This window comes from Arvicanthis niloticus, chromosome 30 (assembly GCF_011762505.2).
Source record: "Arvicanthis niloticus isolate mArvNil1 chromosome 30, mArvNil1.pat.X, whole genome shotgun sequence".
Taxonomy (NCBI): domain Eukaryota; kingdom Metazoa; phylum Chordata; class Mammalia; order Rodentia; family Muridae; genus Arvicanthis; species Arvicanthis niloticus.
Genome location: NC_133438.1, coordinates 20453129 through 20471920, shown reverse-complemented (window position 1 = coordinate 20471920; position 18792 = coordinate 20453129). Strand labels below are relative to the sequence as shown.

The 18792-nt window shown below is 44.2% G+C and overlaps 1 protein-coding gene across 3 annotated transcripts; it reads left to right on the top strand.

Annotated features, from left to right (window-relative positions):
- The first annotated feature begins 29 nt into the window (after positions 1-29).
- On the top strand, positions 30-15279 carry Tnfaip3 (TNF alpha induced protein 3). Of its 3 annotated transcripts, XM_076928045.1 has the most exons (9): positions 30-291; positions 3614-3923; positions 7564-7754; positions 8567-8714; positions 8863-9033; positions 10388-10568; positions 10780-11657; positions 12432-12613; positions 13197-15279. In XM_076928045.1, exons 2-9 carry the CDS (start codon positions 3629-3631, stop codon positions 13479-13481), a joined length of 2331 nt encoding a protein of 776 aa, XP_076784160.1. In that variant the 5' UTR covers positions 30-291; positions 3614-3628; the 3' UTR covers positions 13482-15279. The 3 variants fall into 3 exon arrangements, with proteins under 3 accessions (XP_076784160.1, XP_076784161.1, XP_076784159.1); XM_076928046.1 differs by lacking the exon at positions 30-291 and having other exon boundaries at positions 3456-3923; positions 10780-11278; positions 13197-13340; XM_076928044.1 differs by lacking the exon at positions 30-291 and having other exon boundaries at positions 3458-3923; positions 13197-13594.
- The last annotated feature ends 3513 nt before the right edge of the window (positions 15280-18792 follow it).

The following is an 18792-nucleotide window of genomic DNA, read 5'->3' as shown; positions in this document are numbered from 1 at the left end:
CACGTGACTGGAAAGTCCCTCGGAAATCCCCTGTGGCTGAAGCATACAACTGAAAGGCAAAAAAAGGGAACTGCCCAGTCTGCAGCCTTCGGAGCCGGAGGCGGAGCGGTGAGCCTGGCCGCCGGGAGACGTGCACACCCCCCAAGCCAGTGAGCCCGATCGGGCGTCCATGGGGCTCCGCCTCGACCCGACCCCCACCACGACCCGGATCGCGACCCCCGGCTGCGGCACGCGCCAGTGACTGCCGGCCGGCCACTTGTGCTCTGCGAGGGCTCCGCGCGGCCCCAAGAGGTGAGCGGGGTGCACGGTTAGCAGGATGCGGGGGGTGCATGGCCAGTGGGGTGCACTGGCAGCCAGATTCGGGGTGCACTGCCAGCTCGGTGTGGGGCTGCCTTGCTCTGGCTTTGCAGAGGGGCTCCTTGGAGTTGGGGTATTGTTGGCCCGAGTTGAGGTCCTGGTGCCGGGTGTTTAAAAGGTTGACAGCCCTAAGTTTCTCCAGCCAACCAGTTAGCTCTCTATTCCTTTGCGATGCTGCAGGGTGACTTGAGCTGGCGGATGAATGAACAGTCACCTTTCGGGTCCCTAGGTCGTGTGGTCGTGGGTGATCCCCTCCCTTTGGAAATCAAGTGCAGCATGTTCATAGGCACGTAGACCTTGCAGAATCGCGCTGGAGTTTCTTCCCATATTGTGCATAACCGGCTCAACAGGGGATGGGGTTCTCAGAGGCCGACAAATCCAACTTGGAGGCTTCAGTCAGCCAACCTTCCAGTGGTCTGTGGGAGGAGGGTTGAGAGGGGGGAGGTGGAAGGGAGGGGCGTGCTTTGAGATTGTCACTAGGTCCCTAGCTGCCACAGTATAAGAAGGGTATGCATGCAGAGATGGGTCTTTGGCCTGCTTGATGGGGGACTCCACTTTAGATGGCATGTAAGACTCCCTGCTGTAACCCCGACTCCACACTCAGACTCTGTGTTGTCAGTCCGGGTCCCTCGTCCCACATCCTGCCACCTGGCCTCTCAGGAAAGCTGAGGTATTAAGAGCTCTTTTTGGAGCATGCTTTATTTTGAGTTCTCCTGCTCTCTGATCTTTCTTTGGAAAACTAGTCTGGTCAAGTGGAGGCACCGATTGGAACTGATCATTGTTAATTAGGCTTCCATACATTGATGTCCCAGAGTATTGAGCAACCGATCCATTCTTACTGAGATGCTACTTGGATCTTTTGCAGTTCCTTGTATGGTTTTTTTTTTTTTGGAGGGGTACTTCCCAACAATTGCCCGGAGGTATCTGTTGATAAATAATACATAAGTTTCCACATCGCAGACAAAAAAAAAAATCTTTTCAGAGTGGAAAAATAAAACTAGGGGAAAGACTTTGATGAGTAAGTTCTGTAGAATCTTATTGATCCTGTGACAAAAATTGGGAAATTTATCTGTAAGGGGCAGTGAGGTAACAAATATATTTTTAAAAGTTAAGGGTAATGCTGTAACTTTTTTTTTTTTTACCCATAAAACATTACAATAATATGTCAGGAAAATTTATTCTTTAAATGTGGGGAAGTCCAAGAACTGGAAACTTGGGCAGAGGTTTAAGCTTTGTTTTAAATAGGCACTTTTGCAGGCCAGGCAAGAGAGAGTCTATGATGGGGTCAGAGTGGGCTAGCATATATTGACATTTGCATGTCTTATATACAGTTTAGAGTCCCCACCACTTTTAGATCTGCTAAAAGTTCTTTAGGTCCAGAAGAGCAAAATAGAGTAGTCATAAAAATAGAACAAGGTGCAACTCACTGATCTAAAACTCCTCCTTGCTTGTTTCTGAAAGCTGCAAATGCTGTGGCTCAGGGTTGCTGTTGGAAGACTTATCGAGGGATTGGGATAGGAAATAGGCAGATTTGGCTTCCAGGAAAAGCTACATCCTTATGTCTGCTGGATTGAGATGGGTCTTACCTTCATTGCCTTAGCTGCAGTGGTTGTGTGATATCAAGGCTGGGAGTGAAGTCATGAATTTTTAGCTATAGCATCAAGCACAAGGATCGGCCTTAAATAGGTGGTATGGCATTGCTAGTTGCACTGAATTCATGGATGGATGGATGGATGGATGGATGGATGGATGGATGGATGGATGGAGACCATTGCTACATTACCAAGGAGACATATGTGTGGTAGTTTTCTCTCATTCTGTCTGTGTTTTTGCCTAATTCTAGTTGCAAGGAACAACTGTCATCAGACACAGAGAATAACTTCCAGGCCTCAGCATTCCAATGCAAATTCCCAAAAGCAGCCTCTCTCTTTCAAGCAGGGAACGAGAATTTATTCTACTGTATCAGGCTTAAGAGAACCTGGACCCACCCAAGAGTAACTTCTCTAATCTCTAGATTTCTTTTCTCTCTTGCATAGTCTTAACACCAGTTTTTCCTGGTAAGTTTGTGTTGGAGGATAGCATAGTGCCGGAATGGTATTAAGCTTCTCTAAGAAACTTCGTAAATGTTCTATATCGTTGCAGTCTTCTAGGAAATTAGGATGTGTGGCCAAGTGCCTAAGAAGGGTCCATGGGGGCAGTGAAGCAGAACTGGCTTGGTCTTGATCCACATGGGAAGGATGTACCTATGCAGTTATCAGTCCACATTCTTACATAATTGTCTTGGGTGGTCATATGGCCACTCTTTGTCCTGAGTGGTACCCCACTCAAATACTTCCTATTTACTTCATAATTGTGTTTCCTCCACCTTTCATTGTGTTTGATCTTTTAGTGTAGAGGAAGGTGGTTGGTGCCTCTGAGCACTGGGACCTGGAAGGCAACAATAAATATTGGTCTAGTTGAGTTGAAATCACAGGGCTCTCTGATGTCTGTTGTTTTATTTGGGAGATGTGATATACCTTATTTTTACTCTGTATATTTGTCTCATGTTGTGAAGCTCAGTGGCAAGGTTCTAAGATACAGCTGACACTTATATGCTTTTAAGATTGCAAAACATCTTGCCAGAAACAAGCTTTGTTTTGTTGTTGGTTATAAAAAAAAATGTGGTGTTGACTCTTTATAAATATTATAAACTCTCTGAACCAAGTAGTCACACATTTCTTGGGAGCCAATAAGAAAGAGGAAATACCAGGCAACAGCTAGATGCCACATGGGATTTCCAAAAACTAGCTGTTGCCTTTGCAGCATCAGGAAGGGAATGTTCGAATGACCTGGATCTAGACGTGAGTGAGGATTGAATGGTGGTGGTCTTCAGTGACCGTCTAGACTCAGGGCTCTGATGAGTGACATCAGGGGGATGTGAGGTTGGCTTTGTGGAGCAGTGCCTGTCTCTGAGAGACAGGCTTGGATGACTGACAAACATTACTGAAAGCATGGGTTATTCCCCTCCTCCTCAGTACCCACGCTCCGCCTTCCTTCTCTTGTTTAGACTAATCTTTAAAAGTGATGTAACTTAAAACAGTCCAGTGTGAGTTAATCTTCAGGGCCAGCTAGTATCCTGGGAGCAGAGGTGACTAAGATCTTTTACCTCCAGATTAGAGTAATGACAAGATCAAACACTGGGGTTTCCTGCCGACAGGTATATGGGAGCAGTGTTAAAGGCAGGCTAACGGAATGGGCTTTTCCCCTTCCTCTTCAGGCCTTGTCGAGGACCATGGCTGAACAACTTCTTCCTCAGGCTTTGTATTTGAGCAATATGCGGAAAGCCGTGAAGATACGGGAGAGAACTCCAGAAGACATTTTCAAACCTACCAATGGGATCATCCATCATTTTAAAACCATGCACAGATACACACTGGAGATGTTCAGAATGTGTCAGTTTTGCCCACAGTTCCGAGAGATCATCCACAAAGCACTTATTGACAGAGGTGTCCAGGCTTCCCTGGAAAGCCAGAAGAAGCTCAACTGGTGCCGTGAAGTCAGGAAGCTTGTGGCTCTGAAAACCAACGGTAAGGCTTGCTCTTTTCCTGTAGCCCCCTCCTATTAACCTGGGAGACTACTTCTGGTGATGCTTTTTAATGATATTAAACAGGCGCCTATAGAAACTCTCTTAAGGGATGAATGACAGCTGTAAATGTGTCTGATGAGTCTCCTATTGTATTGAGGCAGAATTTCATTGTGTAGCCCAGGCTGGTTTCGAACTTGTGATCTTTCTGCTTCCATCATAGAGTGCTGGGTCAGCAGGTGTGCACCGTTGCAGCCTGCTCTTGGATATTTGTATTTAAGGTGATTTTTAAGTGTGTGTGTGTGTGTTAGGGTACCGAGGACATGATGAAGGCTTGTGGAATGCATTTCTAAACCCTATGCCCCAGTTGGGGGATTAATCTTCCTAATGCTTACATAGAGTGCCCTTCACTGACCATAATGGAAAGAAGGATTTAAAGGGTTTTTAAGTTCAGAAGGAAAGAAGAATGTTGAAAGTCCGAATCACAGTTGCTTGCCACTGTCATTAGGAAAACGCAGTGATGAATGCTCGTCCTGTGCTGATGGGATTTTCTAGATTAGCACACAAGTGATGTTAGGCACGGGGATGCTTCTGTTTCTGCTTCCCTTACCTACGTTCTGTCATGTAAGCAAGCGGGACGCAGCCTTTCTGCGCTGTCCCTGGCAAACCAAGTCAAGTGAAGGGAAGAAGCAGATGATGATGCTGTCATTAAGGATACCGACACCTACTGTATCAAACAGCCAGATTTCTGCCTTTACTTTTACATAAAGAACTTTACCATTGATAACTATTTTTTTTATTTCAACTTATTAAAACCATGTCCTTTGAGTAAGAATATTGGCAGAAACGTCCAATAATATTGTTTCATGCAGTTACAGAATTCTGCCTTTATGCTGTTGGCATTTATTATTATAAGAAAAGAGAGTGTATGAGGTCGATTAAATACAGTGTAGGCAAAAGCACAGTCTCATTTTCTTGTATGAGTGACTACACTCTGTGGGCCAAAATAATACACAAAATAATAGAAAATTCTTGTTGGCAGTGACGGTACTAGGAACGTTAGCTTAATAACTTAATTGGTACATTAACTTTGACTGTTCTTGACTTGAGTAACTTAGTGATGGGTGGATGTGGGTTCTGTTTGTTTTGATTCTGGGGACTCTTATATATTGTTCTACATCTTCCCTGTGTTTATGAGGCTTAGACTCTGAGAAATAGAGTAGAAAGAAAACTGGAGACAGTGATTATCTACATTGTTCTTGGCATTAAGTCAAGTGATGCCTAGAAGTAGATAATCATATTAACTTGTCATCAAGGGGCTTATATACCTGACAGGTTGTGGTTTTTCACCACGTCCCATTTTGTTTCAAAAGAAGAGATGGAGTTGGGAGAATTAGAGATGGCATAGAGAGAAGAAAAGGCTCATTTTATTTGCCACTCATAGAATTAGCGGATATTATATAGTATTTCCTTAACAGAGGAAATATCTAATTTCCTGTAGAAAAAAAAAAAATTCTACGTAAATGCTAAACACGTCCTTTGCCATTTAAATCAGCAAGCATTCACGCTACAAATAAAAGTACAAAAGCAAAGGTATTTTGGTAACTTGTTGGGTCGGAAGAATCCTAATTTCTCTGCTTTGAAAAAAAATTATGAAAACGAAAAAAAAATCTTTTTAAGGAGGAGGGGTACGGGGGAACAATCGCCTTCTGCCCATTTGACTATTATTGGCATCTTTTCTTTCCTTTTAAGAACCCCTCCCCTCCAGGAGGTTTTCTTCAAAGGCAGGTCTGTTTGGGGAGGGGGTGATTCACAAGTCTGCATTTGAGGATCTGAGACTGTGGTGAATGAGGGAGGGAGGAGGTGGCATAAAATTGAAACTTCATGAAAATTCCAGCGTCTATTGGCCGCGGCAATTTCACTTGTATAGTGAGTAGCCCAGTTCCAGCTCAGCCTGACCACACCCACTTGGAAAGTCCAGGGTGCAGTTCACAGTTTAAATGTCTACACACCAGAACAAAACGTCCAACAACTGTTGCTCAATTGCTAGTCAAATATCTTCGCACTGGGGAATTCCACATGTTGCTTAGGGAATTTTGTACTGGTGCATCTCAATAAAGAACTGAAAGTAAGCCCAAGAAGAAGAAGAGACAAAAAAAAAAAAAAAAAAAAAAAAAAAAGCCTTATCTTTGCTCTAGATTTTGCAAAGGGGAAATTTCAACAGAATGCAGTCCTTGCCACACGTCGGCCTACACACTAGGCTCTAGTGATCTTTTCTGTTCATTAGATCGGGGAACTGTTTGAAGCATGCCCGCTGAAGGAATAGTGGCCCTGGATATGGATTTGAAAGGTTGTTTACAGTTTCACTATATTTAGAATTTGATGGAATTTCAAATGGCTTTATTGCCTTACTGACAGAATAATATTAAATACACACACACGCACACTCACACAAACACTCACACACTTTAAAGTTTTTAAAAATTAAAATTATGTAAAACCTTCCAAAGGAGAATGAAGAATCGACTAGTTTTATATTAAATGATTCCCCCAAATGTTCACTATGTAGGGCATGAAAAGGAATGCAGTCTGGGACTGGATATGGCTCACTGGTAGAGCCCTTGCCCAGCATTCCTGAGGCCCTGGATTCAATATCCAGAACTGAAAACAGTAAAAGTCCAAACTGGAAGAATGCAGTCTGCTGAATTGTGACTTCTTTCCTGGAAAAGTAAGGAATTAGTCAAAGAAAATTAGACTTGTCTTTGTCTCAAAATGCTAGCCTCAAACACTGAATTGTTTTAAATGTCAACATCTTTTTAACTTTTATTTTTGAATTGCTTTTTGATTGGTTGGTTGATTGACTGCCTGCCTGACTGAGACAGGAGCTCGGGTAGTCCAAGTTAATTGTCAATACACTCTGTAGCTAAGGATGACCTTGAACTTCTAATCCTCCTGCTTCAGCCTCCCAAATGCTAGAATTACAAGCATGCACATTCCCAGCCACCTTTTAATTTTTTTTAAAGGGCTTTACAATTGCTTACAGGCAGGTTCTCATAATGCAATGGAGGCTGGGGCAGGGCCTGTATTATTTGGTACTGTCGTTCCTACTTTATAAGCTAGAAGAGGAACATCCCAGGTTCCCGCAGCTAAAGTGGAATGGCCAAGTCATTTAACACTGAGTCATAACCAGACCAGCCCTATCCAGAGGCTGAGCCACAGTGGCTTCCTGGTGTGTACGTTGCCCTGAATGGAAAACCTTCCTTAGAACTGGAGAGCAGTAGTATCAAGGCCTGATCCAGCAAGCCAAAGATTACTAGGAAGAAAGGACTGTAGAGTTCGTAAGCTGGTGCCCTCATTCCACGAAGTAGACAAGAAGAAACGTTCAAGAATGTTCCCAGAGTCATACAGACCAGTTAGGTGCAGAGCTATGCTACAATGGAGGTCGGCTGGCACCTCCCATTGTTGGCACCATGCATTACACAGAAGAATGAAAAAGCTTCCTTAGAGAATGTTATCAGCTGGTGCTTGGTTAAAAATCAACCATACAGTCCCCAGCAGTGGTCTTAATCTACCCTGAAAATCTTGGAAGGGCATTCACTTTGGGCTGCTTATCTTTGCTCTTCATGGCTTCTTTCTGTCCTCAGGTGATGGAAACTGCCTCATGCATGCAGCTTGTCAGTACATGTGGGGTGTTCAGGATACGGACTTGGTCCTGAGGAAGGCCCTCTGCAGCACCCTTAAGGAGACAGACACTCGGAACTTTAAATTCCGCTGGCAGCTGGAGTCTCTGAAGTCTCAGGAATTTGTGGAAACAGGACTTTGCTATGACACTCGGGTACGTTTTGCTTTTGTGTGGCAGCCCTATGGTGGACAAAGGCTACTCTTGGTCAGTCCCTGTTCTCTGAGGAACATATGACTTATTAAAGTCATATGAGTCTAGCTAAGCATTGTCCACTCAGTGGAAAACATCAAGAACCTTCTGTGGGATTAACCCCAGGCTTTAGCCACTCTCTGGGCTGAATCTGGACAGCAGATTCCTGGGTGTACTTTTTTTTGTCTTCCAACCTTTTCTTGAGCATTTCCCTGAGTTTCCTGGCTTAGCTGAGCCAACCAGTCCAGGGAAGAATGTACCTCAAAATCTTCAGCCACAAGCTGGGAATGGTTTTGAAACAATGGAAGCTTCAGTGTCTTGGATTTTTTGTTTGTTTTTGAACTGGGCTATCATGTAGCTCAGGCTGGCCCTGAACCTGCTATGTAGCAGAAAAGGACCTTGCTATGTGACTGAAGATGATCTTTCTGCCTCCACTGCACCGTGCTAAGATTGCAGGCATGCACTACTGTGTGATTTTATGTGAGGGATCAAACCCAAGACCATGCGTGTTAGACAAGCACTCTCTCAACTGGGCTATCCTCAGCACCCCCAGTTGGGGATTTTTATGAAAGCATATGCTGTCTGTATCTCCCATCAGCTTTGAGCTTGCACTGCAGTGGAAAAAAAGTAAAGGAACCAAACCAAAGCTGGGGAGAGGAGGAACATTTGAATGAGTCTTTCGATGAAGGATCGTGAATGGAGTTTCTTAAGCAGACAGTGCTGAGTGGCCTCTGAGTGGGTTGTTAATCCATTCCTCTCATACTCTGTCCCCTTAGAACTGGAATGATGAATGGGACAACTTGGTCAAAATGGCATCAGCAGACACGCCTGCAGCCCGAAGTGGACTCCAGTACAATTCCCTGGAAGAAATCCACATATTTGTCCTCAGCAACATTCTCAGAAGACCCATCATTGTCATCTCAGGTGAGGGGCCTCAGAGAGTTTCCTGGTTCCCCAGGTGTGCTTTAGCTTTGAGGATAAACTGAGCCGCCCTGCAGCTGTCAGCTGTCAGTGAAGGGAGCTTCACGGAAGTCACCTTGGGTCTTATCCTATTTTCTCTTTCCATCAACAGACAAAATGCTAAGAAGTTTGGAATCAGGTTCCAATTTTGCTCCTTTGAAAGTGGGTGGGATTTATCTGCCTCTCCACTGGCCTGCCCAGGAATGTTACAGATATCCCATCGTCCTTGGCTATGACAGCCAGCACTTTGTACCCCTGGTGACCCTGAAGGACAGTGGACCTGGTAAGAAAACATCAGTTCCTACTCGTGGCCCTGTTGGATCCTGGAGTTCCAGGCCTTGCTCTTTGTTCCCAGTTGAAATTGTTTTAAGTTTGTTATCTTGCCATTAATCACAGAGGATTAAATATCCCTTCTGTGAGATGCTTGGAATCAATATCATTTCAGATTTCAGAGTCTTGACCAAGTCATCATCCCTAATTTGAAATCGAAATGCTCCCAAGTCCAGTCAGATTCGTAGATTTGAGATTTTCAGATTAGAGTCATACATATTTTCACAGTAGTACAATAGCAGTAAACATATGACCCCCTCATCTTTGGTGTGACTTAGGAAGTACATTCAGCCTGGAAAACATAGGTTGGACAGTCATATGCGCATACTTCCACCCCTATTACTACATGACCCAATTAAGGTGCACAGAGCCTCAGTAACATGTTTGGCACAAAGCAAATAGATGTTTAGCTATTATTATAATACCTTAATGTATGGTGAGCACTGTGTTAGGGCGCTAGGCAACAATGTTTCATTCCACTCTCATAGTGTCCTTCAGAGATGTTGGCAGGCGTTATCTTATTTTATTGATGAGGACATGGGAACTCAGAAAGGTTAAATGACATGCCTGGCTTGACATTGACAAAGCCAAGATTCTAACTCAGGACAGACAAGGAGGCATGAGAATTTAACCAGTTCCAATCTACTGTCTTTTTTTTTTTTTTTTTTTTTTTTTTTTTTTTTTTTTTGTGGTTAGAAAATCAGCTTAGATGACCATCAGCAGATAGATGGATGAAGAGATCATGATACATATACATTTACACAATAATCCATAAGGAAAAAGAGAATGTTGTTATTTGCAGAAGAAAAAAATCGAACAGGAGATAATTATACTAAACAAACAATACAGACTCAGAAAACAACACATTTTTGTTTCATATATAGTCCAGATTTCTTTTTGAGGTATACAGGGTAAAAGGCATGGAAGTAGAAGATGGGGGTGGGGAGGGCAGCAGGAGGGAGAGAGAGGGAAGCCCAATAACAACCAAAGTACATTTATGTGTGTGTTTATAAAAGCATGCAAAAAAAAAAAAGTACAGAATCTTTGTATTCTAAGCCAAAGCTAAAATCACTTCTGAGCCTTTGGGCTACAATAAAAATACAAAACCTCAAAGGAAATCCCTGCTTAAAAGCAGTCTTGCTAGCACAGGGTCCCTTGGCATTCTGTGACCTCCCTGGAAACAAAGCATGATGCTTTTCTCCTGCTTAGATGACTTTTGTAGTTTTACATTGGAATCATTACATCACCCTGTCTGCACCCTCATTGAGCAGGATGTTTTACTCACACACTATTTTTTTTTCCTTTAGAAATTCGAGCTGTTCCACTTGTTAACAGAGATCGGGGTAGGTTTGAAGACTTCAAGGTTCACTTTTTGACAGACCCTGAAATGGAGATGCAGGACAAGCTCCTGAAGGAGTACTTGATAGTGGTGGAGATCCCTGTGCAAGGCTGGGACCATGGCACGACGCACCTGATCAATGCTGCCAAGTAAGCAGTCTCCTTTGATGTGTCTTCTTGACTGGAGAACAGGATAGGAAGTGCCTATCATAAGCACTGGACGCTCCCTGTCATAAGCCTGCATTTTGGTGCTGGTTATGAAGTTATTGCCATGGACTGAATTCTGGAAATGTGTTCTAGAAGCTAATGATGTAAGGCCTTACGTTATTTGTCTTTACTGATTTTCCCGTTTGTTCCTTAGGTTGGATGAAGCTAACTTACCCAAAGAAATAAACCTGGTAGATGATTACTTTGAGCTTGTTCAGCATGAATACAAGAAATGGCAGGAGAACATCGATCAAGGCAGGAGAGGGGCACATGCACAGAACCCTTTGGAGCCTTCCACACCGCAGCTGTCACTCATGGATATAAAATGCGAGACACCCAACTGTCCTTTCTTCATGTCCGTGAATACTCAGCCTTTATGCCACGAATGCTCAGAGAGGCACCAAAAGAACCAGAGCAAACTCCCAAAGCTGAACTCGAAGCTGGGACCTGAAGGCCTCCCAGGCGTGGGACTTGGCTCCACAAACTGGAGCCCGGAGGAAACAGCTGGAGGGCCTCATTCGGCCCCACCCACGGCACCCAGCCTTTTTCTGTTCAGTGAGACCACTGCAATGAAGTGCAGGAGTCCTGGGTGCCCCTTTACTTTGAATGTGCAGCATAACGGATTCTGTGAGCGCTGTCACAACGCCCGGCAGGTGAGTGCCAGCCAGGCGGCAGACCCCGGAAAGTGCCAAGCCTGCCTTCAGGATGTCACTCGAACATTTAATGGCATCTGCAGTACCTGTTTTAAAAGGACTACAGTAGAGCCCACCTCCAGCCTCATTCCCAGTATCCCTTCCTCCTGTCACCAACGCTCCAAGTCTGACCCCTCACAACTCATCCAAAGTCTCACCCCACACTCTTGCCACCGAACTGGAAATGTCGCTCCCTCTGGCTGCCTCTCCCAGGCATCACGGACTCCAGGAGACAGAACAGGGACGAGCAAGTGCAGAAAAGCTGGGTGCATGTATTTTGGGACTCCAGAAAACAAGGGCTTTTGCACTCTATGTTTCATCGAGTACAGAGAAAATAAACGTGAGTGAAATCAGAGATTGCCTCTTGCAGTAGCTACTGTCTAGAAAGGATCTTGAATGTCAAGAAAGTAGCCTGCCTCATCAGTCAGAGCAATCGTGTCTCGCTGCACCTTTCCATTGGTTTGTGGTTGGGGACAGTCACTGTTGCTTTGCTTTCAAACCTGAAAGCGGTAGACAGCATCTCATTAAGGCTGTTCCAGTTATCATGGCCTCTAAATTAAAAATTGTAATTGTACTCTAAATTGTAGCTATTATCCTATAGCTACAATTCATACTGGCTTGAGATGAACCCATTATGTAGCCTAGGGTGGCCTCAGAGTCCTGGCAATCTATATGCTTCTGCCCCGAGTGCTGGGATTTTAGACGTGTATGAACACACCAGGCTGGGCTGGCTTTAATATGGCTATTGAGGATCTGCCATCCGTGTAGAGTTTAGATTTCAGCAACGTTGGTGAGATGGTCTAAAGAGGGCTAGCAAGGAACAGGAAGTATTTACGGACACCAGGAAAACATTTGTGGCTTAGGGAGCTCTAACTGAAAGGGCTGGTAATAAGTTAATGCCTGCTGTTTACTCTTTGACTGATTGGCGATCAGTGGTCTGTATTCAAAGTTAAAGATCAGTAGAGCCAAAGATGTTCACTGATGTAAGTTTGATCTCAAGTCCCTGTTTCAGGCTGTGCTCATCGGTGCAGGGATCCATTTCTTCTCTAGCATCAGTGTCTGTGTGTGCACCGTAACCCAGATGTGTTACTCAAGAGCATGCCCTCTTTTGTAGAGCCGGTCACTGCCTCTGGAAAAGCTGGTTCCCCAGCCCCCAGGTTCCAGAACAACATCCCGTGCCTGGGCAGGGAGTGTGGCACCCTCGGAAGCACCATGTTTGAAGGGTACTGTCAGAAGTGTTTCATCGAAGCTCAGAACCAGAGATTTCATGAAGCAAGAAGGACAGAGGAACAACTGGTAAGACATTTGGTGGAGCTTGACCCCCTCTGGTGTCCAGGTCCTTCCTCTATGACAGACAGGCTGTCTCCTTATGACAAAGGGCCCCTTAAAACAATCTACTGGAAGAGAGCTTGGAAAAAACAACCACATTACATTGCCTTCTGGGGGGGATATATTGCATGGCCTAAGTACACTTAGAATTTATTCTGAAAACCTGATACTGTCAGCTGTAGACTGAAACCCTCTGCAAGCCTTCCAAAATGCCAGGGTGGTGGCAGACATGATAGAATTGAAGAAGAAGCAGACTTCTCAAACGGTCCTTTATTCTGAACATCAAGGATGCTTCTACTTACTGGCATATAAGGGGGAAAAAAACAACCAGCCAAACAAACAAAAGTCCCCTTGGACAGAACCAGGTGGTCAGCTTCTGCTGGGCTGGTGTGAGCTTTGTGTCCTCACACACATACTTCCCTGACTCAGGAGACAAAACCCTCTGTAGAATTTCATCCTGTTAATTTGAAATCCCTCTGATCTCTCTCTCTCTCTCTCTCTCTCTCTCTCTCTCTCTCTCTCTCTCTCTCTCTCTCTCCACCCCACTCAGAGATCAAGCCAGCGTAGAGACATGCCTCGAACCACACAGGGAGCCTCAAGGCCGAAGTGTGCCCGGGCCTCCTGCAAGAACATCCTGGCCTGTCGCAGTGAAGAACTCTGTATGGAGTGCCAGCACCTAAGCCAACGAGTAGGTTCTGTGGCCCACCGGGGAGAGCCGACTCCCGAAGAGCCCCCTAAACAGCGCTGCCGGGCCCCTGCTTGTGATCACTTTGGCAATGCCAAATGTAATGGTTACTGCAATGAGTGCTACCAGTTCAAGCAGATGTATGGCTAAGTGCGAACACACTGGTTCAGCAAGGAGCCTCAAACTGCCATTCAGAGTGGTGCTGTAGTCCAGACCCCTGAGTGCCACAGGAAGGGTGGGCCCTGGGACAGTGGCTTCAAGCATCTTTGAGCAAAGTAGGCAAGATAAGCTCTTCCTTCATCGTGGCCATGACCATCAGGTTAGTAACCAAGACTATGACCTGGTTACTGGCAGTGCATGATGTCAGGTTCAGCCTGAAGCTGCTGCTGCTCGCCTACCAGAAGGCTGGGGAGATCTTTAGACACGGAATGCATGCTAGGACTGGCCGCAGTTCCTGGGCCTGGCTGCCAGGAAACAGGAAGCAAGGCATATGGGAAGGTGGGATGGAGACTGGAACCATCCTATTGCCCCCTGGAAGCTTTTCTCAGAGAGCCAAAGCTGAATTCTCAGACACCAAGGCCCTCCGCAAGATGCTAGAGAAAGCTCAGGGAAAACGGACATCAGCAGAGCACATCTATGGTCAGTGGGCTTCCCTACCTCCCGACTTGGCTCCCAAGGTTCTGCGAGAAAGCAGAGCCACACACAGATCCTGCGGCTGCTGAAATGAAACATGTTCACATGGTGACAAAACAAGCTGCTCTTGACTGTATGCACCTTCTAGACAGCAGAATATCTTAGTGGAGAGACATGGCAGCGTTGGCCATTGTCTCCCATTCCAAAAAAAAGATTAAGTTTGGACTGAGGTGTGTATCAGAGTGTGTACATATGTAATATACCCTTATATTATGTATGAGGGATTTTTAAAATGTTGAAATGGTGCCCTAGAGGCAGTAGAAAGATTGAATAATAATAACCTATTTTCTGGTTGTTGTCAGGTTGTCCCTGGCTTGTTATGTGAATTCAACAAGCTGCCTTCTTACAGGGAGCCCTCATTCTACTTTATTTATTATGAACTTCCAAGTTATTTAAATGAAGAGGTCCTTCTGCAGTATTCTCTTGAAAAAACTTTCCACCATGTCCTGGGAACCTGGCAAGTTCCTGGCCACAGAGTGTGGTGGGGTGGTTGTCTTCTCTCTACCTGTTGCCTCCCTAGGAAAGCAGGGGTTGCGTTATCAGTAAAGCCTGTAGAATCTGCTGCTTCTTATGACTCCCCGGCTACACAAGAAGAAATTGTTGTCTGTCTTCTATAGATGCTTCTAAATATCCTACCTCTTTGAAGAAAAGATAAGGATGGAGTGAGGTAACAGTGGGAAGGGACACCAAAATATGTGGCCTTTCCTGACCTTTGCTTACTATGTAAATGCTGTGCCCCTTGGGTACTGGATAGGAGCAGTGAGACAGCATAGCCAGTAGTCATGAGGATGAAGAGGTTCCTGCCATTGGCTTGCAGCTTCTCTGTGTGCTTTGGACTTGCTTTAGGAGGGCATGAAGATTTGCAGAGATAAAGGCTGACATCTGGGGACTAGCCCAGCACCTGAAGATACTTGTGATGTCTAACTCTAGATAGCTGTTTCTCTTCACATCTGCTGTGTGTCTTTCCCTGGCATATGTCTTTGTCTTTCTTTCCCAAAGATGTCAAATACAATGCAACATTTTCATCTAGTTCTTTCAAAGTTAATAGTCTAAAATTCTGTATCTATTGATATTGATATTTTCATTGTTAATGTGAAAGCATGAAATTATTTATACTTATTATAGAAAGTATGTGAAATTTGCACAGTCGTCTTTCAAAGGATGGGGTCTACTATTTTTTGGACTTCAGATTATCATAAGGAACTGTAACTTCACAAAGGTCAATATTAAAAAAAATAAATTATTTAAGAACAAATTGCACTGCTTTCTGTTAATGAGTGTTGAAAGAAGATGAGCTCAGATGTGAAGGTTTTGATGTATACTGGGCCATGGGTGCATCTCTTACCCATGGAAAGAATGCTATCTTCTGAAAAATAGTCAGGGGGTTGGAGAGATGGCTCAGTCCGTAAGTGCTCACTGCACAAACATGAGGCACTGAGTTCAACCCACCCACATCACCTGTATATAAGCCAGATGTGGTTTGTATGCAAATAGTTGCATTCACTATTGTACTCACGCAAAAGAACATGTACACACACATACACAAAGAGAGAGAGAGACAGAGACAGAGACATGAAATAATTAGTGCATGAGAGTAAGTTCATGTACTCAAGCAGTCCTTGGGTTTAATATCGATGACACAGAAAACAGATGTATGTGGGAAAACCTCTCCCCCACACCTCTCCAGGAGCCATACGAGGTCTCTAGCGACTCCTGCTGGAGCACTTATGAGGTAGAGAAATGAAGCAACAAGGAGCGAGAGTGACAGAAAGAAGGAAATCAGAAGTCTTAGGTGTGAGACTCCTGAGTCAGTCAGAAAGGGTTAGATTGGATGTGATAACCACCAGAGTTGGAGAGTTACCAAGTCACCCAGTGGGAAAACGAAGCATTTTCCTCTGCTTATCTTTTACGCTATAATCGCTAGCACGGAATTCTGTGATCATCCAGAAATGTTGGACAATCTCCCCACCAGGTAACAAGAGTATATAACCGCAGTATAGTCCTTTGTCTCAGTACTGACAGTACCTAAAGACAGCATCAGATTACTGACGATCAGGGCTCAGTCACCCATACTATATGCCATTCTCAAGCCCCAGGTGGTTTTTACCCACTTTTATAACTGGCCAGCAGAAATAACGGTCCATAGACTCTCCTCAGATTTGACTAATTTCACTCACTGGTCATAGATGTCAGGAAAGCATATTTGTTCTTTTATTATTAAGAGTATTGCAATGAGTGCAGATAAATGACCACATATAGCTCAGTACCTAGTGTAGAGCTTTCAAGCCCTCTCTGGGCTGATCATCTTCCAGGCAACTCCATGCATCTAGCTTTAGGGAAGTACTTTGAACCCTGTCCTCCAGGTTGTTACGGACACGTCACTGCATATGCATGATGAAAGCAAGGGCAACCATGAAGACCTATGATATAACAAAAAGAATCTGACCTAATATTAACAGATGTCGTGGACCAACCCAGGAGCGCTTCTGTATTCATTAGAGTCTTTACTGCAGGACAGCATTCTTTCCTTGCAGGCGTGGAGCAGGGCATCATTTAAGATGAGAATACGACGATTCACACTGATTTTTCAACCTGACAGGATCTAGAATTATTTAGGAAGCAAATCTCTCATCGTGTCTGTGAGTGAGGGAGTTAACTAAATGTGGGTGGAGCATCCATGGACCAAGGCCCTGAACTGAATAAAAAGGATCAGTGACCCAAGCACCAGCATCCATCTCTTTTGCTTTCTGACTGCAGACTGAGCGTGACCAGCTGCCTCACGCTCCCACCACTGTGACTTCCCTGCAACGATAGACTGTATCCCCTCAGACTGTAAGCCAAAATTGTAACCCTTCAATCCTTACGCTGCTTCTCGTGGGATCTTTGGTCACAGTAATAAGTAAACAAGCAAGTCACAGCAAGCAAGGTAAGTCAGATAATTTTTTTATGGCCAGCTCCAAGACACAAAGTTGGAGTAAGATTGTAGTATATGTTTTGATTTACCTTGAAGACAAGTTTTTATCTCTTTAGCCTACTTTGCGGTAGAGTTTATAAGGCAGGAACCACTGAGAGTGGCCCCTACTCCCTCCCTCTCCGAATGTATCATTCGTGGAAAACTGAGCCAGGACCACTGCCTGAGCTCCTAAAATAATCCCGACCATTGGCCAGATTTTAGAACCATGACTTTGAAAAAATTATCCTAAAAACACTTTTAGCTTATGAATAATTATAAAATAAAAGTTCAGTGAACTCCTGTGTACCAACATTTTGTTAAATGTGTTCCTTTTGCTTCAAATTATTTGATGAACTGATTGAGGGCAGATCCCAGGTATATGACATCACGCCCACAAGCATTTCGGCATATATCTCAGATTCATAAAACTGTGCTCCTACATAACCACCTTCACACCTCTAGCTTAACTATTTTACATTTCCTTGTGATCCAATCCATAGGATGTCTGGGCGTAATGGCTGGTTTTTTGTTTTGTTTTGTTCTTGTTTTTTTGGTTTTTTTTTTTTGTTTTGTTTTGTTTTGAGAAACGTATTCTGAGAACATCATTGTGATTGTCAGAGTGCTCTCACAGAAGCAACAGTGGCTGCCACATTACTATGTGATATAATTTTTATGGTACCGGCCTCCTGTGCCATCAATCAAGATACTCCATTGTGAGTTGTATTTTAATTTTTAATTTAATTAAAATTTTAATTCTCAAATTATCCACTACGTAAGATAAAGTCTACCTCTGGTTATTTTTATCGGGCTCTTTTATTCTCTAATATTTCGTTTTGCTTTTACCTGCTATCAATTTATTAGAACTATTGGGATGCTTGAGATATGTTTTTGTTCTGTTTTTGTTTTGTTACGTTTTTGAGACAGGGTCTCGCTTATGCAGCACCAGCAAACTGGTACTAACAAAGTTGGCCTTGAACTTGTGGCTGTTTTCCTGACCTAGTCATCCAAGTGCTATGATTACAGGTATGTGCCACTACGCCCAGCCTGTGACAGTTATTCTACAGAATACCCCTCATCCTGGATCAGAATCCCTGATTCCTGTGGCAAAGTTAATTTGATCCTTTCTTTCTAGACTTGCTATTTGTGGCTCAGTCATGGTACTAGGTATCCTGTTACGACCCATTCGATCTGATGGTGTGAATACTTACCCAGGAGACCATAAACTCTCAAAAGCACCATCTACCTTCTCTTCCATTCTTCCTCCTATCTTTCACCCAGCATGATAAATTAGAATTCTTCAGTCAGCATGATGAACATTATCATCTGACCATAACTCAACATGATTTCTAAAGTAGGAAGTGACATAATTAACCTCTGACTCAGAGGATGGCATCCAGACAGGGGAACAGAGACGGTTTAGAAGGGCACCAAGGACTGGGTTAAAGAAGGCTTCCATCTGAAGTGGGTGAACCTCTGGTGGCTGTGTGGGTCACCATTTCATGTTATAGGTACACTTATTTTTATTTTAAAGTGAAGACCCCTGTCCTTTTCCGAGCTGGAAAGAAAATATTTCCCTAAAAGGCAGATAGTCCCAAAACTTGGGTAGAAAGAAGTATTGTTCTTCAGTTCCCAGAAGTTCACCCCTAATATTGCCAAATGCCACCTTTGTACAACACAGGGTAGCATGTTGCCCAGATGGGGCTCGGGATGCCCAATGCCTGATTTTTTTCCCATGCTTCACAGGGTACTACCCTCTCTTCTTAGCCACTTCTCTATTTCCCCTACTCCCACATCCAACACCTGTGGAATGGCTCT